Source organism: Lissotriton vulgaris, chromosome 10, assembly GCF_964263255.1.
Source record: "Lissotriton vulgaris chromosome 10, aLisVul1.2, whole genome shotgun sequence".
Lineage (NCBI taxonomy): Eukaryota > Metazoa > Chordata > Amphibia > Caudata > Salamandridae > Lissotriton > Lissotriton vulgaris.
In genome coordinates this window covers 448,874,282-448,901,430 of record NC_141698.1, presented here as the reverse complement: position 1 = coordinate 448,901,430, position 27,149 = coordinate 448,874,282, and the positions used below count along the sequence as shown (strand labels likewise).

At 45.4% G+C, this 27,149-nt stretch overlaps 1 protein-coding gene across 1 annotated transcript in view; it reads left to right on the top strand.

The window, feature by feature from the left end:
• IFT140 (intraflagellar transport 140) overlaps window positions 1–27,149 on the top strand; it is a 1,373,663-nt gene that overhangs the window by 593,982 nt on the left and 752,532 nt on the right. The window contains exon 11 of the mRNA XM_086941301.1: window positions 14,084–14,156. Coding sequence (XP_086797427.1) covers window positions 14,084–14,156 — 73 coding nt within the window. The remainder of the gene's footprint in view (window positions 1–14,083; window positions 14,157–27,149) is intronic.

Below are 27,149 nucleotides of genomic sequence, written 5' to 3'. Positions count from 1 at the left end.
CCGACTTAAAATAGCCTAAAAACGTGTGATTTCCGGAGGATCTAGAAACTCACGGTCCGCTAGAGACATGTTGCTCCAACCAGTACACCTGCGGAAAAAACAACTGTACAATTGGGCCTTCTATGGGGCCGCCCCATTAATTTGGAATTCATTCCAGCCCGCCATCAGAAGACTTTTGTCCTTGTCACACTTTAAAAAGGAGGCCAAGACTTTCCTAATGGGCAAATTCCTCTCCTAACGCTCACATTCAATAACCTCAGTGACTTTGGTGTCTCATACCATTACGGCCTTACCTACGGTCTCCCAGATTATACCTGCCTGGCACCTCAGGGCGGTACAAAAGGGGGTGGTGATGGACGGAGCATCTGAATCAATCAAACACTCACACCCAGTCAAAGGATCTGGGTTTAATCCATCACTGTTCTTTAGCCCACTCTGCCACCCCAGTTCAGACATGACTATATGCAAATCAGTCTGACCCTGTGCCTCATGGGAACAGTCCAGCCCGAACTGGCAAGCCATGTCTTCCCTGGACTGTAAACAAGCTTCCGAGGACCGGTTCCTGGCATTCCAGCCGTCTTCAGCCCGGCTTGCTTGAATCCAGTGGCAAAGTGAGCAAGGGACTCACGTCTGAGCATACCCTGCCACATTTATGGCGGCCAAAAGCGGTACAAAAGGGGGTGGTGATGGACGGAGCATCTGAATCAATCAAACACTCACACCCAGTCAAAAGATCTGGGTTTAATCCGGCACCTCAGGGCAGCATTCCTTGGAACTGAGATTGCTATACTTGTATAATTTGTATAATGTGCTATTTGTTTTTATCCCAACTGTTACCAAAATCTGTTATTGCTGTCTCTCTTCCTTGTTTCATACAAATTCCTCTCCTAACTTTCGCATGTTAATCACCTCAGCAACTGTTTTCTCATACTATTACGCTTTACCCACGGCTATCTGGATGGTACTCACCAGGCTCTTCGGGGCATCCTTCCCTGATCTTGACATTACCTCACTTGTACAATGTTACTATAGGTTCTTATCCCTACTGTTTCCATGATTTGTTTCTGCCATTCTACCATTTCCTATCACTTATTGCAACTACCTGTTTTTACCCCAACTGTATCCATCCTTCCCAAGCTCATGTATTTTACCTGTCAATCCTGTAAAGCGCTCTGATACCTTCACGGGTCTGGTTCACGCTTTATAAAACTTAAATAAATAAAGAAAAAAGTCTCCTGTATGGCAGTGGCAGCTGCTGCTTAACAGGGGTGGTGGGACGGTGGGGGGCAAATAAAAATCCACTTACCTGTAGGCCGGCCTCCTCCTCTTAGTCCTCCACGCAGGAAGCACACTGTCTCCCATAGCCAATTGCGACGCTGCTGTCGCCAGCATGACAGCTGCGTCGTGATTGGTCTGAGCGCCGGGGTTCAGCGCTCAGACAGGGACTGGGAGCCTCTGCATGTTCTCCACCCAGGCTCTGCAATGCAACCGGTGTAGAACATGCAAAGTGTGTATGACTGTTTGATCAGCCCAAGACAGCGGGCCTAACCGCCATGCGCACTTGGAGAGTGCCCACAAGACCTCCCCTTTCCCCTGCTTTGACCAGCCCGGCCCTGCCCGCACCTAAGCAAGTACGGAAAAATGAAATTATAACATTGCAGTGGGACGACACTTCTCTGCCTTAGCGGTAGAGCCGTTGCTGCTGCATGGTAACAGATGTGAACCCCTGCCCTTAGTTCCCCTGCTAGATGGATATTTGGAACCCTGGTACTGATTATTGGTCATAGGCAAACATGGATCATGCATATTCGCCATGGCCTATTCCTGGAACGTCAATATACTACCTTGTTTGCCTGGGAGTGGTGCACAGAGTGCTACCCTCATAATGGCAAAGGGCTACTGCCCTTGTCAGAGGTAAATGGCATTAGCACGGGGTGGCAGCATAGCCGTTTTGTGTTGTATAGTGATCAGTAGTGTGTCAACAGGCCCTTTTGCCTGGGTCACTGAGTTGGTGTGTAGAGGCCCCTTTCTGTAAAGTTCCGCTACTGTGCATTTAACTAGCCTTGATCTAATTGGTGAATGTGTCTAGCCATTTTGGAAACCCCAGGGCCTAGGAGAGCTAATATGGAGGTGTGGTCTGTAGACCCAGACAAGAAATGGAAATTGCTGTAATTCCTGGGGGCTATCAGAAGATAAACTGAAGGTAGAGGGGCAGAGCATCTTCTGTGGACATCAGAGGCTTTTATGATGCAGACTACTGCCTACCAAAAACCATGAGAGAGGAGTGGGCACTACAAAGGACTCCGCGCCTGCAACAAGAATTTCAAAAGATTAGACATTAAAGCACATCTAGAGTCTGGTTGAACAGTATAAAAGTGGTAACCAGAAACGCACATATTGTTGATCAGCCTAGACAAAATCACCAAGACTTTGAGCTCTTGCAACCAGGCCTAAGGACCACGTTCTGGTAGTCTGCTAGCTGAGTGAGGGTCTATCCCCCAGGATGTCAAGAACACTTGCTCTGTGCCTGGATTGCCAGCCTTCTGATTGCCTGCCAAGACCATTGTGCCCCGTGAGGGTGTCGAGAAAGCCAGGAGATGAGCGAAGTGTGAGGTGCTATTTCAATTCTGGACCGTTGTTTTTGCGAGAGATAGCCATCCACTCTCCTGCAAAAGTCGGCGACCCCTATCTGGGCCGCCATTATGTTCTGGACCTCGCCCATTAAAGGTAAACAGTTGAGGCTGTCGCCCTTGCCTGTGATCCCCATCTGCCAACTGGAGTCTAATAATGCCATTGTGGTGGTCACCCTGTACAATTATTATCATTGGCATTGTTGCTCTTGCCTGTGACCCCTATATGCCTGGAGTAGGGCCTATAGAACCGTTAGGGGTGTTGTCTGTATCAGAAGGGTGCACGGGCCATCAGAGGGGCTCAAGATGAAAAGCCACACTGTATTTCACCTGCTGGCGCATCACCTTCTCTGCATGAACCATGAAGGAGATGTCACCTGCTGCATCCAGAATGAGTCACCGACTTCAACGACCTCAGCGGACCTCTGATCACAAGAAGATGTGATGCATGACGCTCATCGCTGGAGTACCTGGAAGACGTGGCCCGGCTCCTAAATTCTTCTTCAGGCCGCGGCTGGGTAACAGTGGAGCAGTACTGCCACCCTTTTAAGACTTACATGAACTTGGAGTATTAGTGCCATAGCAAGCTGGACCTATAGAGCTAAAATAAAATATTGTTGCACATTGCTAGTGCGGGTAGAACCTGTTGGGTCACCTCACATAAACCGTCAGGAACATGCGAGTGTGAAGGAGGGAGGACGAGAATCTGGAAGGCATTGCTTAGGAATGCAAAAATAGAAAGAAATACCCTGCCAAAATAAGTATCAAATGGTCCTCTAAGGGATCCAGTTCTGTTCAAAATGGAGCAATATTACCAAGTATTAAAGCCAGTAATTTCAGACCATCCTTTTTATGGAAAATATATATTTTTATTAATTTTCAGGCACATACTTATAAAAGAGTATTCAGAGATAATTTGTTTAGTGTTCTATAAAAACAATCAGTGTGATATTTCATATCAGATAGGGGAGAGAACATCCTCATACAGTTCAGTGTCCAAACACTCCGGGGCAGCAAACGGGGGCTCAACAGTCACTCACACTTTTATGGGTTCATTCAAGCTCATACACATTCAGATCATTCAGGCAAATAAACTTCACAGGGTCTGCAACAAAATAGATGAACTCATAGTTGCATAGACAGGGGTGCAGAAATAAAACGGCAAATGAGTTGGTATATTGTTGCCGTTCTGGGTGGTAACGCCGACGCGCGTTTCGGTGTATAGCACCTTCGTCAGGGCACACAGATGTAGCCAGGGAGGGGAACACACAAGCTGAAATAAAAAAAAAAAACATCTTGTATTATATGGTTCAACGCACTTTCCATACATTTTTATTCATATGTTGATATGCATGATAGTCCTATACATTAGTCATTATAGTAAAGCGTTTATTAGAAGATAATGATTTTTTGGATATACTGGCTCTAATACTGGTAACGGCTCCCAAGATAACACCCCCCAGAATCGGGGACTGAAGGCCAAAAGAGGATAAGGGCCAAGGTGAAGACACAAAATAAGTAGCTATCATTCATTCTAAGCATCCAATTATACATTTGTTACAGTTCTTAAAAGTCGCATCTCTGGTATTTTCCGAAATTGCCTTGGTCTCGGGGGTGGCAGCATCAAGGGAGCTTAAGCCCCCAGGACCAAGTTACCAGGGGTTCAGATGGTAAGGGGTAATCCTGTAGGGGTCCAAAAGAGGAAGGGTATTTTTTATAGAAAACTGAGTCTTATATTTAGTAATTATTGTGGAATAGCTGGGCTTCCTGTTAGGTACATCTATATGATAAAGACAAGGTGGACTTGACAGTATGTAAGATGTATATAGCTTCCTACCTTCCAATCACAGTGGAAAAAATCCTAAGGGGGTATGATTTCTTCTTCAAGGGTTCAGGTTTAATGAATCAAAGGATCGAGTGTTCCAATCGGGAACTGCAAAATAAGGAAGAGAGACACTCAAGTTTTGTCTTGTTAATCAACGATCTCGGTAGGATTGTCAAGATAGACACGTTTTATTTATTTAATTAGTGAGCGGTCAGTCGTGTGGGACAATTTGTATTCCTAGGTTGAAGGTCCCGTAGGTAAGACAAAATACAGTCCTAGATGCAAGATATGGATAAAGTTTAAAAGCTGATTTAGAAGCTTTGGAGTGCATAAGGATACATAAATGTGCTCACCTGGTGGTAGTCGGATAATACAGGCCTTGTTTAATCATCAGGCGGGGGTCATGAGGAGGGGTTAGCGACTCTCACTTCCTTTCAGAGGATACCAAGGACACAAATCCCTGCATTGGGATGTTACATACATTAGTCTGAGGGTTAGTCTGAGTTCTTTACAGTTTATCAAAGGTTGTAAATATGTTCACCTTATGGTCCTCCAACAATGTGAGCCACGTCTAGTCAATAAGATAGGGTAACAGGGGTTCGCCGCTTTCTCTTCTTTTAGGTGAATGTCAAAAATTACAGGTCCCTGCATAAAATGATCAGATACATTAGGGGTCTGGGGCGCTAAATTCCAGGTTGTGGATTCAACTGAATAAGACAGTCTGGTAGATAAACCTAAATCTGCTGTAATAAATGTTCGGCACATTCCCTTTCTAGATAGACGCATAGCAGCTTATCAAGAGATTTAAAAAAAAAATACTGACCGGATGGAGGCCATAATAGAATAGCCGCGTCTGGATTTCAGCCGGTAACAGGAGGGGAGGCTTGCATTGATATCCCTTTCACCTCAATAGGCCGGTTCGGGTGATGGGCGAAACCCTATGAGGGAGAGGCGAGGTCAGTGAGAAGGGTCAGGGTGACGCTCAGAAAACACGGGAGCGCAGGGGAGCCAAGTCAGCGCCTGGCTTACCTGGGTAGGGTAGAGATTAGAGCGCTTCCAGACCGCTGGTGCTTTGATCCATTTCCTTCCCGTTCAGTGGCGACGTGGAACCGGGAGCGGATGTGGGTATTGCTAATGGGTGCGATTTTATACCTATCGCGATAGGACCTACTGCAGCTGAACCTGGAGAGTGTCAGAATGGAGGACGGACTAACGATGTTAATAGGTGCCGCCATCTTGGAATGGTAACTCTCAGGGTGTATACAGCTCATTCGAACTCGAGGGGATATAGCACCTCCTTGCAATATAAACGCATAGTGCGGGGATGGCAATTTTTCAGTCTTAGGCAAGACGTATTCTTCATGCAAAGATGTTTTATTAATAAAAACGGTCTGTTTAAGTCATGGTTCCCGGGGCGAGTTAGTCCTATCGTGAAGGGACCTATTATCACTGTGTCTCAAGGTCATGATAACAAAGAAAGGGCTATCGCAGTCAATAGGGGTCGCCATTTTAGGAATGAGCTAGAGCGCTCAACCTGAGAGACGATAGTGTTTATAATTTAGTGTGCTGTATTATATTTTGGGTGTGTGTAATAAATACTTCTTTTCTTACCAAAAGTAAGTATTGGACTGTACAGTCAGATTATTGGGGTCACACTTTGTGTTTTGAGACGTGTGCCTTTGCTTATATTCCACCTATCTCACCCCGAGAAGCTATGAACTTATCAATTTCTACTACCACTATGAATCAAGAACTGAAATGGTAATACTTGGCCTAGCTGTTCAGGATCCATAGTTGGTCTAGCCCTAGGCCTACAGGAGTGAGAGGCCTCAACCCCCTCGGTTTGGCCTAGTAGCCAGTGACTCCCCCATCCTGGCAGGTGTGTTCAAGGTATTTGTTCACTGCAGCAAGTTGGGGGCATTTAGGGTGTGCTTCCAGGATCAGGATCAGTCCTGCATCTATTTGATGCTAGCTCTGAGGCTTCTTGGTCTCCTGGCACCATGGATCCTTCTCGTCCATAAAACAAGGTGGCACCTGTGAGCCCTCCTGTCGAGCCTCAAGATCTAGGGGGCTCAGAATCAAGGATGTCTCTCCGACTCCGCAATGTTACCAGGTGGCGTTCAGCGCTCATGGTATACAGGGTGTGTAGGACAGCTTGGGTGGCGGGCTCTTCATCTATTGTGCACCACATGAGCCAGAGCGCTGGCAATAGCTGTCCATAAAGAGGGAGCTGGCCTGGGTGTTTGTCATAATCTTGACACTTTTCAAATGTAAGTAGATGGCATCCTTAAATAAATTGTATCTATGTACTTGTTATGCCAGGAAGGCAGGTCTTCTGACATAATAAGGATGGATTTCATAAATAGTTTCACACACATATATATCCTTCCAAACCATTTGTTATGTCCCAATAGAACCTTAGCCTGGTCTTGACATTTTGTGTCCCCCTTGAAGCCTTACAGCGGTGCCTTACACCTCTTGATGGTGAAAACTATCTTCCCTATTACCATCACTTTGGAGCGCTGTGTGAAAGAGCTGTACAGCTGGTCAATGCAACCACTCTACACTACCTTCTTTCCAGACAAGGTGATGTTGAGGACCTGGGCGGCTTTCCTCCCTAAGGTTGGGGCTCCCTCTCCTACTGGTCGATCAGTCACCTTGCCTGAATTCTTCGCATCGCCTCTCTGTTGAAAGAGGAGGAGAGGCTCCATCGTCTTGTTTCAGAGTGCATTGAGCTTTTACATCTTCTATATGAAAGATAACTGGGTAGGAGATTCACTTTGGATCAGATGATTCTCTAGTGCAAAGAAGGGAAAGCCTGTTCAAAAGAGTACCCTGTCAAGGTGGCTAGTCCTCTGTATCAAGATCTGCTATGCACTGCCCAAGAAGTTGCCCAGGACGGCCTGACAGCCAATTTCACCAGGGCCTTGGCACTAGAGGTGTTTCTTCTTGACATCTGCCAGGCTGAACATGGACATCAGTTCATATGTTCATGAAACACTACTGCCTCTACAATCAGTTTCGACGAGGTTCCTTCACTCGATCGTGCTGTCACTTGGTGGTACGGAGGAAAATGGACGCACACAATCCCTGTTGGCATGCAGGAGCACTCCTGTTAAAATTCCCTTAATGCAGTCTGGTGCCATGGGACATTCTAAAGGGGCTTCCACAGATAGGACATGCTATTTCTAAACAGGATATAGAAAGCTAGGTAGCAGCAGCAATAGCCTTTTGTCATGCAAAAGCAAGTAGCCTGCTCCAAAGCCCAGTTAGACCACGCTCTACAATAAGTGTTTCATCTTCAACTGCCCTGTTCTCTGAAGTATCATTTAACATTCGCAGGCCAGTGACATAAAGGAAAAGACATGCTTGTATTGCAGCACTGCTGTCTGCAGGAGACAGTGCAGAAAGACAGTATTACATCATCTTCTTCAGTATGGTGAGTCATAGCTTTATTACTGGCCATCTGGTGTTATGCTGATAGATTGTTCAACATTACTGCTTGTTATTTTGATTCATGCATGTGGGTCCATGAAAGACTCAATGCTGGAGAAGGAAAAGCTACTTGCCTGTAATGTTTATTTTCCAGTGTTGGTATCTTTCACAGATTTGCATCCGACCCTCCCTCCTCTGCACAAAAGGATCACTAACCTTTATATGTTATCTCCCAAATCTTATGTAGACACTGATTTTGATTGGTAATTCTGTTAGTACCCAAGACCCTCAGAATAACTTGCTTGAGCGCACTTAATACCATTGTAATCAATTTCCCCCTGGAAGATTTCAAAGGGTGTGTGAGTTTGTCATCAAGCCCTAGTATTATGTAGGCCAGGAGAGTCAAAATCGGTCAGCCAAACAACTTATCTGTATTATTCAGGACCCTGCCCCGAACCGATTGACTTGGGGGCAGTGCCAAAGCAAGTGCAGGAGTGATCCTGGGCCATTACACCTGCAGTCTTTGATCTTAGTGTTGTTCCATGCATGCATCCTTTCTGGGATGTAGATGTAAATGTAAATGTAAATGTATAGGCATTTATATAGCGCACTACTTACCCGTAGGGTCCCAAGGCGCTTCGACCGCTGCGAAACCCTTCCTGGCTTCCCTGAGAGATGGTCCCTTAATGGGTATCTCCAGGGTGAGACCAGGCATCCCCGGCGGTCTGGTGGGGCCGTTAGTGAAGATGAGGCAAGCTAATGCCCAGAGTTGCCGAGTGTGATCGCTGATCAGAGTGGGCACCGAGGCGAGAGAATTATCGAGTCCGCTGACCCTGGTCCAGAAACCTGCCGCGCCGGGAATCGAACCCTGGTCCCGGGCCGTCCTCTGCTCTCGGGTCTGCCGCCTCTAACCAGTGAGCCACACTACTTCACTACTTCACATGTAGCACCAGTTTGTAGCACATTTTATTAGGGTTTCCTTAACTGCTGCTTTCAATGCTGTGATTTTTGCTCTCTGAAAGACAGCGTTCCATTCTTTGGGGTCTAGAGACCTTCCCAGTTCCCACTCCCATCTCTTTTGTCAGTCTGTTTATGTCAGTCCCTGTCCCAGAATTAGGTGTCTATGAATCTGTGAATGGGTGTGTTCATCCCCTGTCTTTGTGATGAGCCATTTCTCTGTGGGGAGTAATTCACATCGTCAAACCTGGCTGTACCTGAACAGATCCCCCTCTGGCAACCTATAGTTCTAAGTATAATAAAAGAGACTAACCCTTAAACCCACTGGGAAACTGGGTAAATCAACAGTATAAACAAAAGGTGTTCCCTCGGTATAAGACTATATTTAGTCCTCAGAGTAAGCTATCTTCCACTCAATCTCAGTCTCATAAGCTGTATTCAGCACCACAATCAAACTTCCAGGACCCTGTTAATTCTCCCCATATAATCAAGGCTAAAACTAAAAAGAAAAACATATGTTTCTATAATATAACATTTAACCTGACAATGTCAATTGCGATTCCAGTGTTAATTTATTCAATTTTTTCAACTCATAAAAACAACAAGCAATGCAAAATCATTTTGTCTTACAGGAATTCATCATTGATCCAACATATTCATAAAAACAATTTTTTTTTATACACAATCATTTTAAAATTTAAAACACAATCCTCTTTATATGTTCAATTTAGGTACAACCCAGATGGGTTTTTTATTAAAAGTCGGCGCGTTACGGTAGATCTGGCTTTATGTGCACCACCTTCCTCAGGACAAGATTAAAACCACAAAGTTTTCTTCACAAAAATTGTATGTCATCCCAGTTTATATTCTCGGGAAACCTTGCTTGATTCAACAGGCTTTTGTATTTCCTATTTTTTTTAAATTCAATTGCCGGTCCAGTATTAAATCGGACGTTTTTCCTTTAATGTTCTTTTAATGCAGTTGCCTTTCTCCTCATGTTGTCCTGCTTGATACCAGCAAATGATCAATCCATTAATTGTGAGGATTTTTTCTAATTTCGTCTGTCAGGGTTTCTCAATTTACCTGAAGTGAGTATCTTTATTCTCTTGTGTTCAGCATCGCACGTTTCAACAGGGATCCAGCAGTTAAAAAAATAAAATCCTGTAAGTCAAAATGATTTTGCATTGCTTGCTGTTTTTATGAGTTAAAAAATTGAATAAATTAATACTTTATACTGGGGGGTACACCTTTTGTTTAACCTGTATTTCTATACATGTTCAATTAAAGGAATTTAGACTCTTGAAGTCGAACATGTCCTCGATTCATTCACATCGTGATTTCTGCCATTCCCTGTATTCTTCTTTTAAGGCCGCAGAGAAGTTGGGATTTCCTATTTTTCGTGTCATGTGCAAGGGAACCATCATCAGACCTGTCCTATAACTCTCACATCTCACACCACCATTGTTGCCTCTGTGACAGGCAATGACCCAAGGCCCCACAGTCTGTGCTTTTTAGGAAGCCAGATTTCTTTCCAGATGTGCGGACCAGTGATGGATTGATCTATAATGCACCAGTACTTTTCACTCTCCTTTTGTTGCCACTCCCCTTTGTATCTTTTTTGTATCTCATGATGTTAGGGATTCCCAAGCCCCCCTCTTGTGTCGGCTGGTACATTTGCTTGGCCACAGTTCTTGGCTTCTTTCATGTCTAGATGATCTTGTTTAATATGCGCTGAGTAAGTCGCAGTGTGCCTCTGGGTGGGAGAAGTGGCATGGTCAGTGCAAGACAGAGGAATCTCTGTAATGTTGTCATCTTGGCAACCGGTATTCGCCTCGAACCATTAAAGTCTAGCTTCTTTCCATTTGCCAAAATCTATTTTCAATTGCTTCAATTGCCTCAAAAAATCTGAATTGTTCTCTTTGAGTGTTGAGTCCATTGAATCTGTCGTTCACTGCAATGGCAGTTGGGTTTGTAACCTTGACAGAGCCTGCATTGGGAGTGACAGGTTGAGTATTTGTACTTTGTGGATGTTTATTTTGAAGCTAGAGTCCTCGCCAAATCTTTGTAGCTCAGCAGCTATCTCCGGAAGGGATCTCTCAAGGCCAGGCACTGACAATAGTACATCATCCTAAGTAAACAAAAAGTGAAGGATTGAATAAATCTCAGCCACTAGTAATTACTTGAGCCACATCCCACTCCATTGTTATTTTGCACCCCATAACACCTAAGTTTGGATCCAGGTATATGCAAATCAGTCTTGACCCTGCTGCAATGGGACCAGTCCAGCCAGAACTGCCAGGCCAGGTCCTCCTTGAACCAGAACACAAGCAACCCAGGGTTGTTTTTGCTCTGAATAAGGCTTATCGGCCAGATGTTACTAGGTTCCAGTGACGCATTTTGCACGGTACCCACGTTTGAGCATACCTGTCCCAATTAGGTCAACACACTGAAGTAAACAAAAAGTTGAAATGATTGAATTAATCTCAGCCACTCGTAATTAACCTGGCTGCATCCCATTCCATTGTTTTGTTGCACACCATGCCACTTCTGTTTGTACCCAACCATATGCAAATCGGTCTTGACTGTATGTTGGGATGTACTGGGGAGTGTAGAATGCGGAGTCAGAATGCGCTTGTGTTCGGACGGCAGTTGTTGACAGTACTTCAGCGCTGGTAGAGGGAAATAAATGAGCTCCTACGTTAAGCTGTTGGCTTTGTCTCTTCCTTTCACCATGCTCCAATAGGTCCAGTCTGAACTCCTAGACCAGATCCTTGCTGAACCGGAAGACAAGCAACCTAGTACCGTTTTTGCACTGATTAAGGCTCATCAGCCAGGTATGGCTTGGTTCCAGTGGCACACGGGACCCACATCTGGATAACTGGTCCCACTTTGGGCGACACACTAACGTTTGCATAAAGTGCAGGATGGAATGACACAAACTGAGGTGGCAAAATATCAATGGGCTGGGATGCAGTCCTGAGTAATTACCAGTGGCTGAGATTCATTCAGGCATTCCATCCTTCACTTTTTGCGAGGATGGATAAGAAATTGTTTCTTCATCAAGATAGAAGTCAGCGCTGGCATTAGGTCTGGAATGGTGGCTTCACAGTCAAGGTGAAGAGAAGGCTGCCCTGTAGTAAGTTAAGGCTTATATAGTGTCATAGCAACAGAGCTCTCAAGTTTTCTGATTGCATGTGAGTATTGTGACCAGTCCTGGTTTTTAATTTTCATTGTGGTACCGGTAGTCTTTTTTTTTATTATTTAACATAAATTCAGGACTTCAGGTATGACAGAGCGAAGAAAAATTCTGGTTTGGATCAGAACCACACAGATGGAACTGGTGAACAAGAGCTTTAGAGAGTTATCTGGTTTAATTTCATTCCCAGGAGTGTCATTTTACTCATTTTAAAAAAATATATAGATATTTTTTTAAGTGTCATTTTACTTATGACATTGTTCTGGGTACTGATTGGAGCTATTCACTCCTAAAGTGTAATTGAGTGTACAACTGAGGGAAGCATTTTTCTTTTATTATGGCAGTTCATCTTCTTCAAGTCGCTAATTAAGCTTCAATGAAGTGTTATTCGAGATGTCACATATAAGACATAAAAATGTCATACATAGGCAAAATGCAATCGTGGAAATGTCACACATAAGCAGGCTGAAAACGCGTCACCTGGTGTAGTGTTGTCAGTTTATTTGTTAGCTTACACCAGTCTTGTTGCAACTTGGAAGACAGTTATCAATGGCTTGAAGGCACTTTGTGGGATGCCCTAAAATACAGCATTGCCAAAATCAGTCCTAGGTAAAAGGATGGCTAGAGCTGAGGATTTTAAAATTGGAGTGGATAAGATTAGTTCATCTTCTTTAACACGTGCAGGTAAAGGTAATTTAATTTGGCAAGTTTGTTTACGGGGGGAACCATGGAGAGGTTTGTGTCTAGTGTAATCCCCAGGTAAGTGGGCCATATTGGTGGGGCAACTCCTTGTTTTTTACAGTTGTTGATTAAGTCTGTTGTGAATACTTTCCTAAACCATGGGTTGAAAGGATACATTTGTGTTTTGCTGATTTAATGTAAGACAGTTTTCAGGCATTCATGTTTGCATCTGCAGTTGGACAGCTCTTAACATTTAATTATCACGAACCGAAGATATTTTAAGGTAAATTTGGGTGTCATTCCAGATAGAACTATTATTAGTCCAGATAGAACTACATTCTGACAAACATTTATTGAGTCTGCAGAGTAAACTCCCCTTGTAGTACTACTTACTAGATCAAAGGCCTGACTTATGTTTACATGGTTCCATTACTAGGCTTGTCGGAGGGGCAATGATTATTTGGTAAAGCGCATCCATCCTTCCCTCACTCTACAGATCCACTCTAGCTTCAACGTTGACCCTCCCACATCACTTAATATATTATTTTTACGTGCCATATTTACAAGGGAGCTTCCACTCGAAGCCCTGTGATAACATTCGGAGCAGTACTCGTAATTCCAGACATAATGCTAAGCTCTTCCTTCATAGTTCACAAGTCATGCATACACCCACTTATAACCTTGGATGCTTCAGCAGCAGCTTATCTAAAAAGGCTGAAGGATACAGCTTATGCACCTCCCAGCAATGTGTAATACATATGTCAAGTAACAACAACACCAACAATATTAATAGCACACCAAGGTCGAGAACATCACTGTTACAGTGTATGTTCCAGGAATCACTTTTTTTGTTGCATGCTGTAAATCAGCTTTGTGAAGGTGCACTTAATATATTGAATAGCTATTCCTCACTGTAGGTCGTCTGAAGATTTACTTCTCTCCTTATCCTCATTATTGAGCTCAAAGCTGAAGCTTTCAATTAAATGGGTTATTTATCTCCATGTCCAGTTCTGATGGTTTTGTAATGTTGGTCTGTACAAAAAAAAGTCTACCAGATATTCAAACATACTGGACCAGAGTTTAATATACTTTTTAATTTGCCATATGGTTATTTAAATTTTTCGTTTATTAATTAGACTCTAATTTTGATTGTTTGCTGAGGTTTCCTTCTGCTCTCTAAACCTAAAAACCATCCTTGGGTACTGTGTATCCGCTTCTATTTGGAACCTAGTTGATTTGTGTGCCCTGTATGGCTTTTAATCTAAGGTGCAGGCTTAGTTTATTGTTGCACATTGTAATTTAATAAATTGGATATGATGTAATTAATGGCTAGAGACATGTTTTTTCTCAAATCTCAAGGATGCAATTGCAGTCTGGAATGGGAAGCAAGTTACAGTATTTGAGCCGTCTGGAGCTACTCTACGAAATGCAGGTAAGAGCCACCTAATTCAGAGCATTGCAGAAGTTGACTGTAAATTTAGTGTTAAAGATTATGTAGAGTACATCCGCTTTTATATCGTATCAGAATGTGCTGTCAGTACATAACCTGTGGTTTTCCTTTCAAAGTTAGACATTTAACTAGTTCTTGATAAAATTATGTCTTGCTCTTTTTCTTGATGTATCTTAGTTTGTCACAATGCTATTCGTGTGCATTTTAGCCTTTGTGCACAAACATGCAGTCACAGTGTGGAGTATTCATAGCTGTGACATTAGAAGTTAAATAATGTAATGTAGATAACAGCACTTAATCCCACTTGGGATTCACATAACACACCTCTCCCATCCCCAAGCAAGATGTGTAGCAACTCATTTGATCGAATGGGCTATCATTAAGCAGAGGTCCCCAGTCAGAACGCAAATAGTAATTTATCAGTCAACCTCAACGCCCTGCAAAAATTCTCGAATGTTTAGGTAGATAACAGCACTTAATCTCACTTGGGATTCACATAACACACCTCTCCCATCCCCAAGCAAGATGTGTAGCAACTCATTTGATCGAATGGGCTATCATTAAGCAGAGGTCCCCAGTCAGAACGCAAATACTAATTTATCAGTCAACCTCAACGCCCTGCAAAAATTCTCTAATGTTTAGGTGCCTCTGACTGCCCCAGACTACTTCAGAAAGATAATCATTTGCCATGTTTACCTGCAAACGATTGGCATCTCGAGCTATTAATATTGCTGTAATTAGAAGACATTCCATTGAAGTGTCTTCTGACTGAATATGTCAGATGTAGCAAAGACAATAAAGCTCCAGGTCCAGATGGATACACACCACCCTTCTACAAAACGTTCCAAGAACACCTTCTCCCAATCCTGACTAAAACCTTTAACCACTGTGCCAAGGTGCGGGTAGTAAGGGAAACCATGTCTCAAGCTAACATAATTGTCATACCCAAAGAAGGCAAAGATCCACAATGGCCCAAAATCTACCACCCCATCTAGGTAATAAACCTAGACTGCAAGTTATATGCCAAAGTGCTAGCCACAAGACTAAACAAAATCCTACCACAACTCATCGGAAATACTCAAGTAGGCTATATGAAATCACTAATGTCTCATAACAACTCAAGACTCCTCTGCCAGGTCATAGAGCACTCCTCAAAATCACTCGACTCAGCGGTAGCAATCACGCTAGACGTAGAAAAGGCCTTCGACAGAGTATCCTGGCACTTCCTAGAGAAATGCATGCAGACATACAACCTAGGCGAAGGATACACAAAGAAAGTCATGGCACTGTCCAAAAACCCTAAAGCACAGATAGCTATTAACGGTAGTACCTCAGCCCAATTCAACCTGGAAAGAGGGACAAGATAGGGCTGCCCGCTATCCCCACTACTGTTCCTATTAGCACTCGCACCATTGATTAGAGACATTCTGGAGGGCAGGGATATAGCGGGTATAACGATCAACAACACCACAGTCAAACGTTCGGCCTACCCAAATGACTTACTCATACTAACGGAGAAACCAGACCAGTCCATACCAGCACTCATGCAAACAATTGAAATATACGCCAAACACTCAGGGTACAAACTCAATAGGGACAAATCAGAATGCATGCCCTTCAACTTACACACAACCAGAGAGGTAGTGGGGACCTCGGGGCTGTCTTGGCAACCGGGATATGTCAAATACCTGGGTATCCAATTTGGGAGAACCCTAAGAAGCACCCTAGAAAAAAAATGAAAAACAACTCTAGAAAAGATTACGGTATTACTGGAAATCTGGTCAACCAGATTCATTACTTGGTGGGGCAGAATCGACACTGTCAAGATGATGATCACGCCCATAGCTAATTATCTGGCAAGCATGCTTCCGTTGGCTCTCACAGACGACTTTCACAGGAAAATAGACAAAATGCTAAACAAATTTATTTGGAGGGATTAGAAACCCAGAATAGGTTTCTGAAAACTGAGACTAGAGAAGAAACTAGGGGCCCTTAACGTGGCTGACCTGAGAACATTCCAACTACCCTTCATGCCAGACAGGGGATGCAGTGAGTATACCTGAAACAGCAATACACGCCGACATGGCTCACCCTGGAGGAGGTCATCCTAAATGACACAAGCCCACTAACACTCCTCACTTTCAACAAACAAGCACTTGGGAACAACCCGATCTTTAAGATCAATAAAGGACCCATACAGGGAAACACGCTGGGTAAACCCCAAGATCAAATACAAGGGAAAGACACTCAACATAGAGTCATGGTGGAGAATAGGAATTGCATTTCCAGTTCAAATCGAGACTGATGGAAAACCGTACACATTCAACAACCTGAAAACAAAACATGACCTCCCTGATATAGAGCTATATAATTTCCAGGCAATCAAAACAGCCCTAACGAAGTCAAAACTAGCCAAACACAGACCATCAATCTTTCAATACATTAAAACCATTAACAAGGCAGGCCATCAAATCTCACGCCTATACAAACTCCTCCGCCCTTTATCCACCAAGCTCAACGCCAAAAATACCAACTACTTGGAAATCCAAATTGGCTCCCAACTTACAGAAAAGGAGCTAGAAACCCTTTGGGCCTCCCCATCTACAAATATGATATCCCCAGTGCTGGCACAAACCAAATTCTGGTTACTCCACCAGGCACATTGGGCACCAGCCTGCCTCGCTTCGATGGACCTAAGAGATAGCGATTCCTATTGGAACTGCGGTTTGGAAACGGGAGATCTAGCACACCTAATCTTTCACTGCACTAAGGTCAAAAACGTCTGCAATAAGGTGCTCGACTTCATAAACAAAACCCTAGAATGCAGCTTAAAACAAACACTTGCCACAACTATCACAGTGCAAGGTACACCGGACTTAGCCACAAACGACAGGAATCTGCTGGATTTCCTCCTCACCACGGCAGTCAAAACACTACTAACCAAATGGAAGGACACCTCCAAAGCAAATTTTAAAGAGTGGCTAAACTGGGTCACCTTTCTCAAAGAATCTAAACAAGCCTTGGCAAGGCATTACGGGGCGCTTCATACTGGAGCAGTAATAAGAAATGCCCACCTGGGACACCCACATCTTAATTTTTGTTAAGTACTTCAGGGAGAGCCCCACGGCTCCCCTGGCAGGAGCCAGCCACATCTTAAGCCAGCTTTTGTTAGGCCCTACGTCCTCAGCCGGCTCCCCAGCCAGCACCTACTGTGTGCTGGCGGGAGCCGGGTCAATGACTTTGCCACCACCCGTGTGGGAACACCATTTTTCACTGCTCCCTCCCGAGCGGGAACAAGGTTGTGTTCTCTTCCCAGGGGGTGTAGAACAGGGTATGCCTGGACTGTCCTGGGCAGGAATCACCAGCTTTCCGGTGGATGGGGTCCCTGGGATACTACCTCTGTATTGGGGACTGGGGGATGAGGTAATATTGATCCCTTTATACTGGAGACCTATGAGACATTACCTGTGTCCTCCACTCCTTGAACGTTGGAGTCAGTCAGAAGGAGAGGTTCTGCATCCCGATCTCCTAATCCTACATCTTCATGTCCGAAATTGTCATCTCATTAAATCGTCCCAAAATCAATCCACTCTGGAAGGTGCAATACGTTTGTTGCATGTTTTGCAGAATAGAACTTAGAGTCTTTGAAAGCACACATGAAACCATGTTTTGCTCTGTCAGTACCCTAGTAAGGTTGCGCAGTGGGCACCGTCAAGAGACAAATTGCTACCCTGTCAGTCAGTGTTTATCTGCCTTCTACATCAGCTATTCTTATTCAAGTATGTTATGCACAAAAAGAGAGGCAATGAACACAACTCATTATGGAGTAACAGTTACCATAAATCACAACTCATAGGTCCTTGTCAAAGTGCTAGTATTTTCTTCTTTATGTAGTTTAGTGAACCACACTACGAACATGCAGCCAACACCTTTCACTTTACAAAGGCTTCCTCAGGGAAGATAATAATCTGCTAGTTCTCCACACACTCATAAGGGGCAAAAACCAATATTCCAAGAAAAATAACTGCTATTAACTATTGCCGCCTATAGGTATGCTTTACTTAAAACGTTCCATTATGCTAGTCTTAGTCATCTTAGAGTCCAACAATACACTGTACCACCGCCCACAGTTAATTCTTGCAAGCACCATGTACAGCATAAACGAAGTTGCATCCCATAATCCTCTACTTTGGTATGACCACAGTAGAGGATTCAACGTCATTATTTTTAATGGAATATTGCTTTTTGCGCCTTACAATTGTGTGGCGAACTGTTACTCTGTACTCAGTTTTGTGTGCTGCCTCTCTTTTTAGGTGCAAAAAATTGTTGGATGTATGGTCAATAAGCTGCTGGCCATTAGAGGTGGGCAACGTGGGAGTATTGTTACAGTGATTAATTCAAGTAGTGCGGCATTGGGTTCCCTGGCTGCTTTAGTTTGTTCATTGTTCTTATTTAAGTCCATGATCGTGATCTGTGTCTTGAAGGGACTTACCAAACAAGTTTCCACTTACACTATTTGTCATGCCCCAACAGGATTTCAACCTTGCTTTTTCATTTTTGAAGGTAGCTCTATTTGAGTCTCTTTACAGTCACCAGTTATGTCTTCTTACTTTTAAAACAGTTTTTCTTTTGGCCTTTGCTCTGATGAAAGGCATTCCTGAGCTGCAGGTAATGTTCGTTAGCCGTTCTTTCATGTGCTTCTACCAGGACAAGCAGGTCCTAAGGACTAAAGTGACTTTCCTTCATAATGTGGTGAGCCCTTTTTATCTGGGGCAGTCCATTACCATTCCTCCCTTTTCCCTCTGTCACATCCCACTAAAGAAGAGCCTTTATACCAGCTGGACGCTTGGATGGTTGTAAGTGCTACACTGACTGTAGGAAGGAAATGAGTTCTGTTCGAGGGGTATGTAGGAAACAAAAAGTGCGAAGCAGTCTAGAAGAGAATTTTATCTCATTGGGTTATTCTCCTCATCTAGACTATCTATGCCCTTGTCAAGTAAGTACCCCACCCTGAGAAATCTGCGCCTAGTCCACTAAAGCAAATTGTTCCTTGTTGCCGCTGGCCAGAAGAATCCCAGTGGCTGAGATTTGTTGTGCAGCGACATGGGCATCTCTTAACAATTTTGCTAAGAATTATTGCTTGGATTTAGTAGAGAGAAGAGATGGCAATTTTGCACATTTAGCGCTCCAGGGTTTCTTTCTTGACCATTCCTTCGGGAGGTGGGTGGTCTGCTTTGGAATCTACAGATAGACTTATCTTTTAGAAAAAAAAGTTACATTCCTTTAGTAACTCTACCTGCATATTCTTTATTGATCCACCCCACCTTTTTATTCTGAAAGATGGTCATAGGCCGCCATTTTAAAAAGGTTCTCACCTAGCTGTTACACTTCACCTCCACAAATGATCTGTCATTCCCTCGTCTCTGCCCCAAAGTATGTGAGAAAATGTATGGGGAGCTGATGTCAGTGCCCCAGGGTGGCCACTATATGGCTCCAGTGACATCACATCTTTTCTATTTCCTGTGCATTGGTGGAGCCAGTATTCCCTAATGGTATAGGAGAGCTAAGAAAAGTTTCTGAATCTACTCTGGCTCTTGGGGATATTCATAGGCAGAGAATCTGCAGGTAGATACAGTATCCACTTAAAAGATGGAAACCAACCATAATTAACTTTTCCATCTGATAGAGACTTCTAGCTACAGATTCCTTACCTTTTGAATTTTCCCAGCCGTCCGTCTGGATCCGGAAGATTTTTTGTGAGCAGTACCCCTGCGCACCGGTAGGTGGCATCCATCGGCTCTGCGTCTGTCATCAGTGCCAGAAGTGATGTCCCAGTACCTATACAGGCACCATACATGCGTGCTGATGTCAGGTTTTATTTCCACGCCAGCCAACACTGATCGAGAGAAGAGCTACCCCTAGTCATTTTTAAGCCCTGTGGCTCCTGTTTCTAACCGATGTTGGTGACAGAACCGCACCTTCTGTTTTTTGGTGTCTAGAGCACGACCAGAAAGCCTAGTCGTGCTCTGATTGCTGGGCCGTAGCCCCAAAGGCTTTGAGGGAGTGGTCCCTGAAGCTGCTAACGGCCCAGCATTTGACTCCGCAGAAGTCGAGATCCCGGTAGAGGGGACGGTCCAAGCACAGTTTCCGGACCCAAAAGTCCTCCTCATCCCATTTGAAGTCTTCAGGATACTCCGGTAGGAGGCACAAAAAGAAGAGCAAGAAGTAGAAGCCCTCTTCGTTTTCTCCTGGTCCGTTGGCTGACAAGACAAGGGAGCTGTGGCGTTCTAGGCCTCATTTTCCGCAACCTATGCCTGGGCTGACTCCGCTCATTAGCGAATTTTGGAAGGCCAAAGTGACCCCCTCCCAACTGAAAGTGTTCTATGATGGTGGTGTGAAGGGCGGCTATGGTCCCTGACCTTCAGCTACCCGCAGTGCCAGTCAAGACTAATTTCTTGATAGAGGTGCTGCAGCCAGGAATCTCCACGTCAGACCCTTTACTCCCATTCAATGACACCCTCACTGACATCCTGTGAGGTACCTGAGGACCCATACTTCCTCACTCAACCCCCTACCCCTGAGAGCTTGGTGGTCCACGTCTCCACCGCCCAAGGCACTTTCCCTACCGCTCGCCTGGATAGGGAATCCAAGAGGCTTGACTCACTTGGGAAGAAGAAGTTTTCTCCCGCCAGCCTGGTCTGTGAATACTGCATGACTTTTAAACTGTTATTCCCACACTGCTGCTACAGGTCCCAGAGAAGATCCAGGCTGTACTTTCACAAGTTGTCACCAAAAAGGAGAGATTTGGCAAATGTCACTATTCGATGAAGACTTGAAACAACTTACCCACTAGGCAGAGCAGTTTCCACAACAGGGGACCTTAGGTGCCACGCCTGGCTGAGGAGGACTAGCTTTTTGGGGATGTTCAACCTTCCGGTATGGGCATGCCCTTCGATGACTCCCGTCTCTTCAGAGACAAAGATTCGCCGCTTGAGTGCTTTAAGGATCCTTGTGCTATGGCCAGGTCCTTAGTCTTCTATGCTACCCCAAATCCACCTCAATCTACTTTTACTCCTTTCGTGGCTATTGAAGGCCCTTCCAGCTGTACCAATTCCTGCTCAGCCACCGTGCTGTGGATGCTCCCTAGGCTCCATGTGGCTGAAGGCATGGTACCCACAAACCTCGTGGGTGAGGTGACCAGAGGTCTGGCCAGTCCCCCACCCTCCCCTACTGCAGCCGTATCCAAACCCTCCTAGTCTACCCCTTTACCATCATAGGCACCCAGTTGGTGACAGGATTCACCATCATCTGCCTCTCTGGCAGTACATAACATCAGACAGGTGGGTTTTGCAGTTTGTCCGAAGGGGCTACTCCTTCCCCTTTGAGACTACCCTTTCCACCATGCCACCATCTCACGATCAGCTGACTGAGGATTATCTGTCTGTTTTCCGCAAGGAAGTCACAGCACTCTTGGCAAAGGGAGCCATAGGTAGGGAGGGATCCAGTGTCAAAAGTAGGCTTTGGTTGTTATTCCTGCTACTTTCTGGTTCCCAAAAAGGACTAGGGCCTTCGGCCCATCCTCGATCGCTGAACTCTCAATCTCTTCCTCAAAAAGGAGAAGTTCAAAATGCTCACATTAGCTCAGGTCTTCTCTACCCTGGCCACAGGAAACTGAATGTTAGTGTTGGATTTGCATTTACTTATTTTCATATTCCCGTCTTGCCTGCCCACTAGCGACATCTACGGTTTATGGTAGGCCATGAGCACTTTCAGTTCACCAATTGTCCTTATGGCCTTAACAGCGCCCCTTGGGTGTTCACCAATGGAATGGTGGTGGTTGCAGCTCATCTGCGGAGGTCAAGGGTGCCAGTTTTCCCCTAACTGGATCACTGGCTTCTGAATGCAGGCTCACCCCAGACTGTCGTCTTCCACCTCCAGTGTACCCCGAACCTTCTTCACTCGCTGGAGCTGACTGTCAACGTGCTGATATCATCGTGCCAAAGTCACTCTTGACTCCCTCTCAGACACCCACTTTCATCTGAGCTGTTCTGTACTATGGCTTATCCTCCAGAGCGATAAGTCCAGGATATTAAGGCTATGATACAATATTTCATTCTCTATCTTGGGTTTCTGTTAAACTGTCTCTGACGCTGATGGGCCTCATGGCCTACTGCATACTGCTTGTGACAGATGCCAGATAGTATATGCAGGCTCTGCGGTGAGACCTGACGTTCCAGTGGGTGCAGCATCAGGGGAATCTCTCCGACCTGGTCCAGATATCGGAGCAAACTGCGAACAATCTGCAGTGGTGGCTAACGGACTGTGATTGGGTCAGAAGCAGACCCCTCTTCCTTCCCCAACTAGATCTCATAGAAGTGACAGATGCGTCACTCCTGTGATTGAGCAGACATCTGTTAGAGGTGGAGATCAGAGGATACTTGTCTCAGGCGGAATGCAGACTCCACATCAATCTGCTGTTGCTCTGTGTAATCTGATTGGCATTTGAAGTATTTCTGCCCTCAATCAGAGAATGACTGGTATAAGTGTTCACAGAGAACACCTCTGCCATATAGTACTTCAGAAAACAGGGAGGGGTGGGGTTGGGGACCATTTGTTAAGAGACCCTGCATCTCTGGACATGGCTAGGATAGCAGGGCATATCCCTGGTCTTTCAGCACCTGGCAGGTTCTTTGAATTAGCAGAGTGGACAAACTCAGCTGAAGATGCCTAATGGCTCACAAATGACATCTCCACCCGGAGGTGGCGCAAGGTCTCTTTTAGCAGTGAGGAGAACCTTGGTTGGATCTGTTTGCCTCTTCCAAGAACGCACAGTGTCAGCAGCTTTGCACACTGGAGTTTCCAAGGTGGAACTCACTCGCAGACGCTTTTCGTCTCGAGTGGCGCTCAGGCCTCATGTATGTCTTTCTGCCCATGCCACTCCTACCCAGAGTTCTCAAGAAGATCAAGAACGACGGGGCCAATTCATCCTTGTGGCTCCAGAATGGGCACAGAGAGTCTGGTATACCAAGATACTGAGCATGGCCATTGATCCACTGAACATGCTACCCCTTCAAGAAGATCTTCTTTTGCAGCAGGGGAGGGTTCTCCACCTGAACCTTCCCACTCTTCGCCTTCTTGCATGGAGATTGAGCAGCAACAGTTGACAGCTTTTTACCTTCCTCCCGAAGTCTATAATGTGATCTTGGCAGCCAGGTGTACTTTCACCAAGACGATGTATGCCTGCAGTTGGAAAAGAATTGTGCCATGATGTGCTGAAAAATCCTTTGATCCCCTTTCTGCCCTTTTTTCTGAAATTCTGCTTTTCATTCTTTCTCTAGTTAAGGAGGGCATTGCTCTGAGCGCTGTTGAATACCTACCTCAGAGGTCTAAATCATCTCGTTCCTACTACACCATTCATTATGCTTCAGTGGTACCTCAATTTGGCTTTAACCTATTTGATGTGCGGTCCTTTCAAGCCTTTACACAATTGTCCCCTCAGGCTTCTCACACTGAAAATAGCCTTCCTTATGGCCATTACATCTGCCCGTAGAGTGAGTGAGCTGCAGGCCTTATTATCTAAGCCACCTTACCACTCAGTCTATCTTGATAAAGTGGTGCTTCGCAATAGGCCCTCCAAACGTGGTCACCACTTTTCACATAGGACAATCTATCACTGTGCCTTCCTTTTATGCTCCTCCACATCACTCTACAGAAGAGGTGCGACTCCACTGTCAAGACCCAAAAAAGAGTGTTGCCGTTCTACCTTGACAGCTCACGAGAGTTCCGGGTGGACGAACAACTCTTCATGGGGTATGTTGGTGCAAAAAAAGTTTGGGTGGTGCAGAAGCAGGCCATTTCTAGATGGGTAGTGCTCTGCATCAAAATCTGCTATGCACTGTCCAAGAAGCAACCTCCTGAAGGCTTGCAAGCTCATTCCACCAGAGCTAAAGCTGCGACCACTGCGTTAGCTCATGGGGCTCCGGTCCTTCACGTCTGTCAGCCAGCAACGCGGACTTGCCTGTACACGTTTGCCAAGCACTGCTGCCTGGTCATTCAGTTCCACAGGGATGGGCACTTTACCTGTTTGGTCCTGCAGGACTTTCTCGTTTGAAATTAGTTTAAATAACCTCTTTCAGGGGTTGTATTGTTTGAGTATCTATTCAAAAGGTAAGGAATCTGTGACTAGAAGTCTCTATCAGATAACCAAGTTACTTACTTTCGGTAGAGCCTTATCTGGTAGAGACTATATCTAGCCGCATTCTCCCTGCTCTGCACACAGATTTCAAGAGGCAAGGATGAGCCCTTTGAGGTCCCTAGGGTTTGATACACCAGTGATCCGTGTTCTTCATCGCTCCGCAATTCTGACGTGGAAAGTCATAAAAAGAAACTGCCGTCCGCACCCCTGGGTGGGGCCTATTTCACGACAGCAACGTCACTTCTGGCGCGGCAGACGATGGATGCAGAGCCGATGGAAGCCACCTACTGCAGCGCAGGGGTACTGCTCATGAACATTTTTCTGGATCCAGTCTGACACAGGTAAATTCAAAAGATAAGGAGTCTGTGGCTAGGTTTAGTCTCTACCAGATAAGGTATTACCAAAATAAAGTAACTTGTTCTTTGAGCCACTTCCTGGTGCCACCAGCAAGCCTCTACTCAGTCACTACATTTAGAGATCCATTACACCTTTTGTTGGTGGGCTTGTGGATGTGTTAAAGCTATTTCTCCTGCAGAACTGAGTTACCAGGGCGAATAGGCAGAGCTTCCTTCCACCATATCTTAGTAAAATAAACTAGAGCAAGGATCAGGGAGATTATAGCAGACCTGCAATATTGAACCTTTTGTGTGGCTGAACAAGCCCTCACCAGGATCTCGATAATATGCCATGGATACCTGTATTAGCTTGTGTGAGTTGTTTTCTCCAGCTCCTTGGGCAGTCTGTGGTGACAGGGCAATTTTATGGTGAGTAACTGTTGCCAGGGCTTTAGATAAGGTACTATTGCTGTTGTCAATAGTTGTGAAGTACTCCTGCTTGGGTTCTGTCATGCCAAAGGTAGTGTTGTTTAGCATCCGCAGCATGATTAAGGGAGTGAAGATATGTATTTGGGACCCAAATATTGTATGACACGAGCAATAGCATTCAGTGTTCCACCAGAGTAATTTCTTTAAAATGTTATATGTCTTTGTATATGTTAGCAAAATGTACAGCAGTAAAGATGTAATATATATTTAGTATTGGAACACCCATTCTTAAAATTGTATCTGATGGGTAATTTTTCCTGCAGATTCCACACCTTTTGTGCATGCTTCAGTAGGCCACATTGGATCCAGAAACGTTCTCCCCTGCATTAGCTCTTCAGTGCCACCAGGTTGCACAATGCTTCTTAATACATGCTCCTCCTTCCCAGGATGTGACAACTCTGGCACATATAAGGGGCATAATTGTGTGCTGTTGTCCGCTCCACTTTTTCTGTGCCTCAGTGAGGTGGGTCCAGGGCACTCTTGGTGCTTCACTGATGACATTACTCCACATTCAACAGCCACTAGGTCAGATGTTTCATTCCTTTAGTTTAGTAGATGCCATAAAAAGATGTCTTTGTGGTGAGGAGCCACGACACTAACCAAGATGGCCGCATAGTCTCCCGGCTCCGCTGACCTCCGTCCTACGCTCTAATATCCTGCCATCTATCCTGATTTCCTGCCCCGGATCCGTGTGTGTGACCTGTTTTGCACTTCAATGAGGTGCTCCCGGAGTTTCTCCGACATCGTGAAGCAAAGTAACATTGAGTATTGATTTGAGGCCTAACCTAGCCGAGAAGCCGGGGTCTCGAGTGCTGGCCTTGCCGGGTCCGAGTTGAAAAACAACGGACTGCTGGAAGCGGTTGGGTCCGGTCTCTGGAACATTCGAAATTTCGGAATTGCTTTGCTACCGTCTGCTGCCTGCTGCTCTATAGGAGGTGAGGTGACGAAGACGCACGGTGCTGGGTTGCGGGGGTCCCGGTCCGGGGGTCCGGCATTCATACCGCCGGTGCCCCTTGCGTTGGAATCTCGCTACGCGCTACTGCACGCTAACAGTTTATCCCTCATGGCTAATACCCGCTCCGCCTAAATCGTGCCCGAGAGAAGGCGCCTCTCCGTGGGGATCACCATGCCCGAAGGAAAATGGAGGCTGACGGAGCAGGCTCAGAGTGGCCCGTCATTGCGGACGGTACTAGAGGCCCTTGTGACACTTCAGGAGACGGTTAAAGCTCAGACCTGCAGCCTGTGGTTGGCGGCGGATGGAATCAAAGGATTGAGACCGGATCCTGACTTGACGCCCGAGACCCGGCGGCCAGCTCGCTTTTCGATTGACGCCCCGGTGGCGTACTTAGCCCCGGCGCTGGAAGCTGTATTTGCCCCCATCGCAGTGGAACTACCCAAAAATACTGTGCTTTGTGATTCAAATAATCCGTTGGTATCCCCGGTTTTGCAACTGTTGGAACACTTGAATGCTGCCCCCACTTCGGTTCCTTTTAATTGGGACTGTGAACTGTTTTGGACTGTGACGACCCCCCTCCCCAGTCGGTCTCTCAAGATGGCGGATGGGATGAAGACTGGCTTCGGAGACAGGGAGGGGCATCGTTGGTACCAGCCGACTACCTTGGGACCTGCAGTCCTTTTTTCATCTGTGGACCCCTGCTCTACTAATTTCTGTGTACTATTCGACATTTTGAGGACGGGGCTTTCTTCCCCTTACGGACTTAGCAAATTTCATCGACGGGGCCAAGGCTGAGACTGTTTTCTGGGTGGTGTACTGCGGTATCATGGTTAACGGGATTGTTTTGACTTAACGGAGTCCGGGGCGGGGTTGGTTAGGTCGGGGGTGGGAGACCGGGAGTGCGTTGTATAAAGCCCTCCTCCATTTCCCCTCTTCGGGTGGGGTTTACTTTCTTCTCCTTTTTTCTCTGCTTCTTCTATATTTCGGGTTTCGGTTTTTGG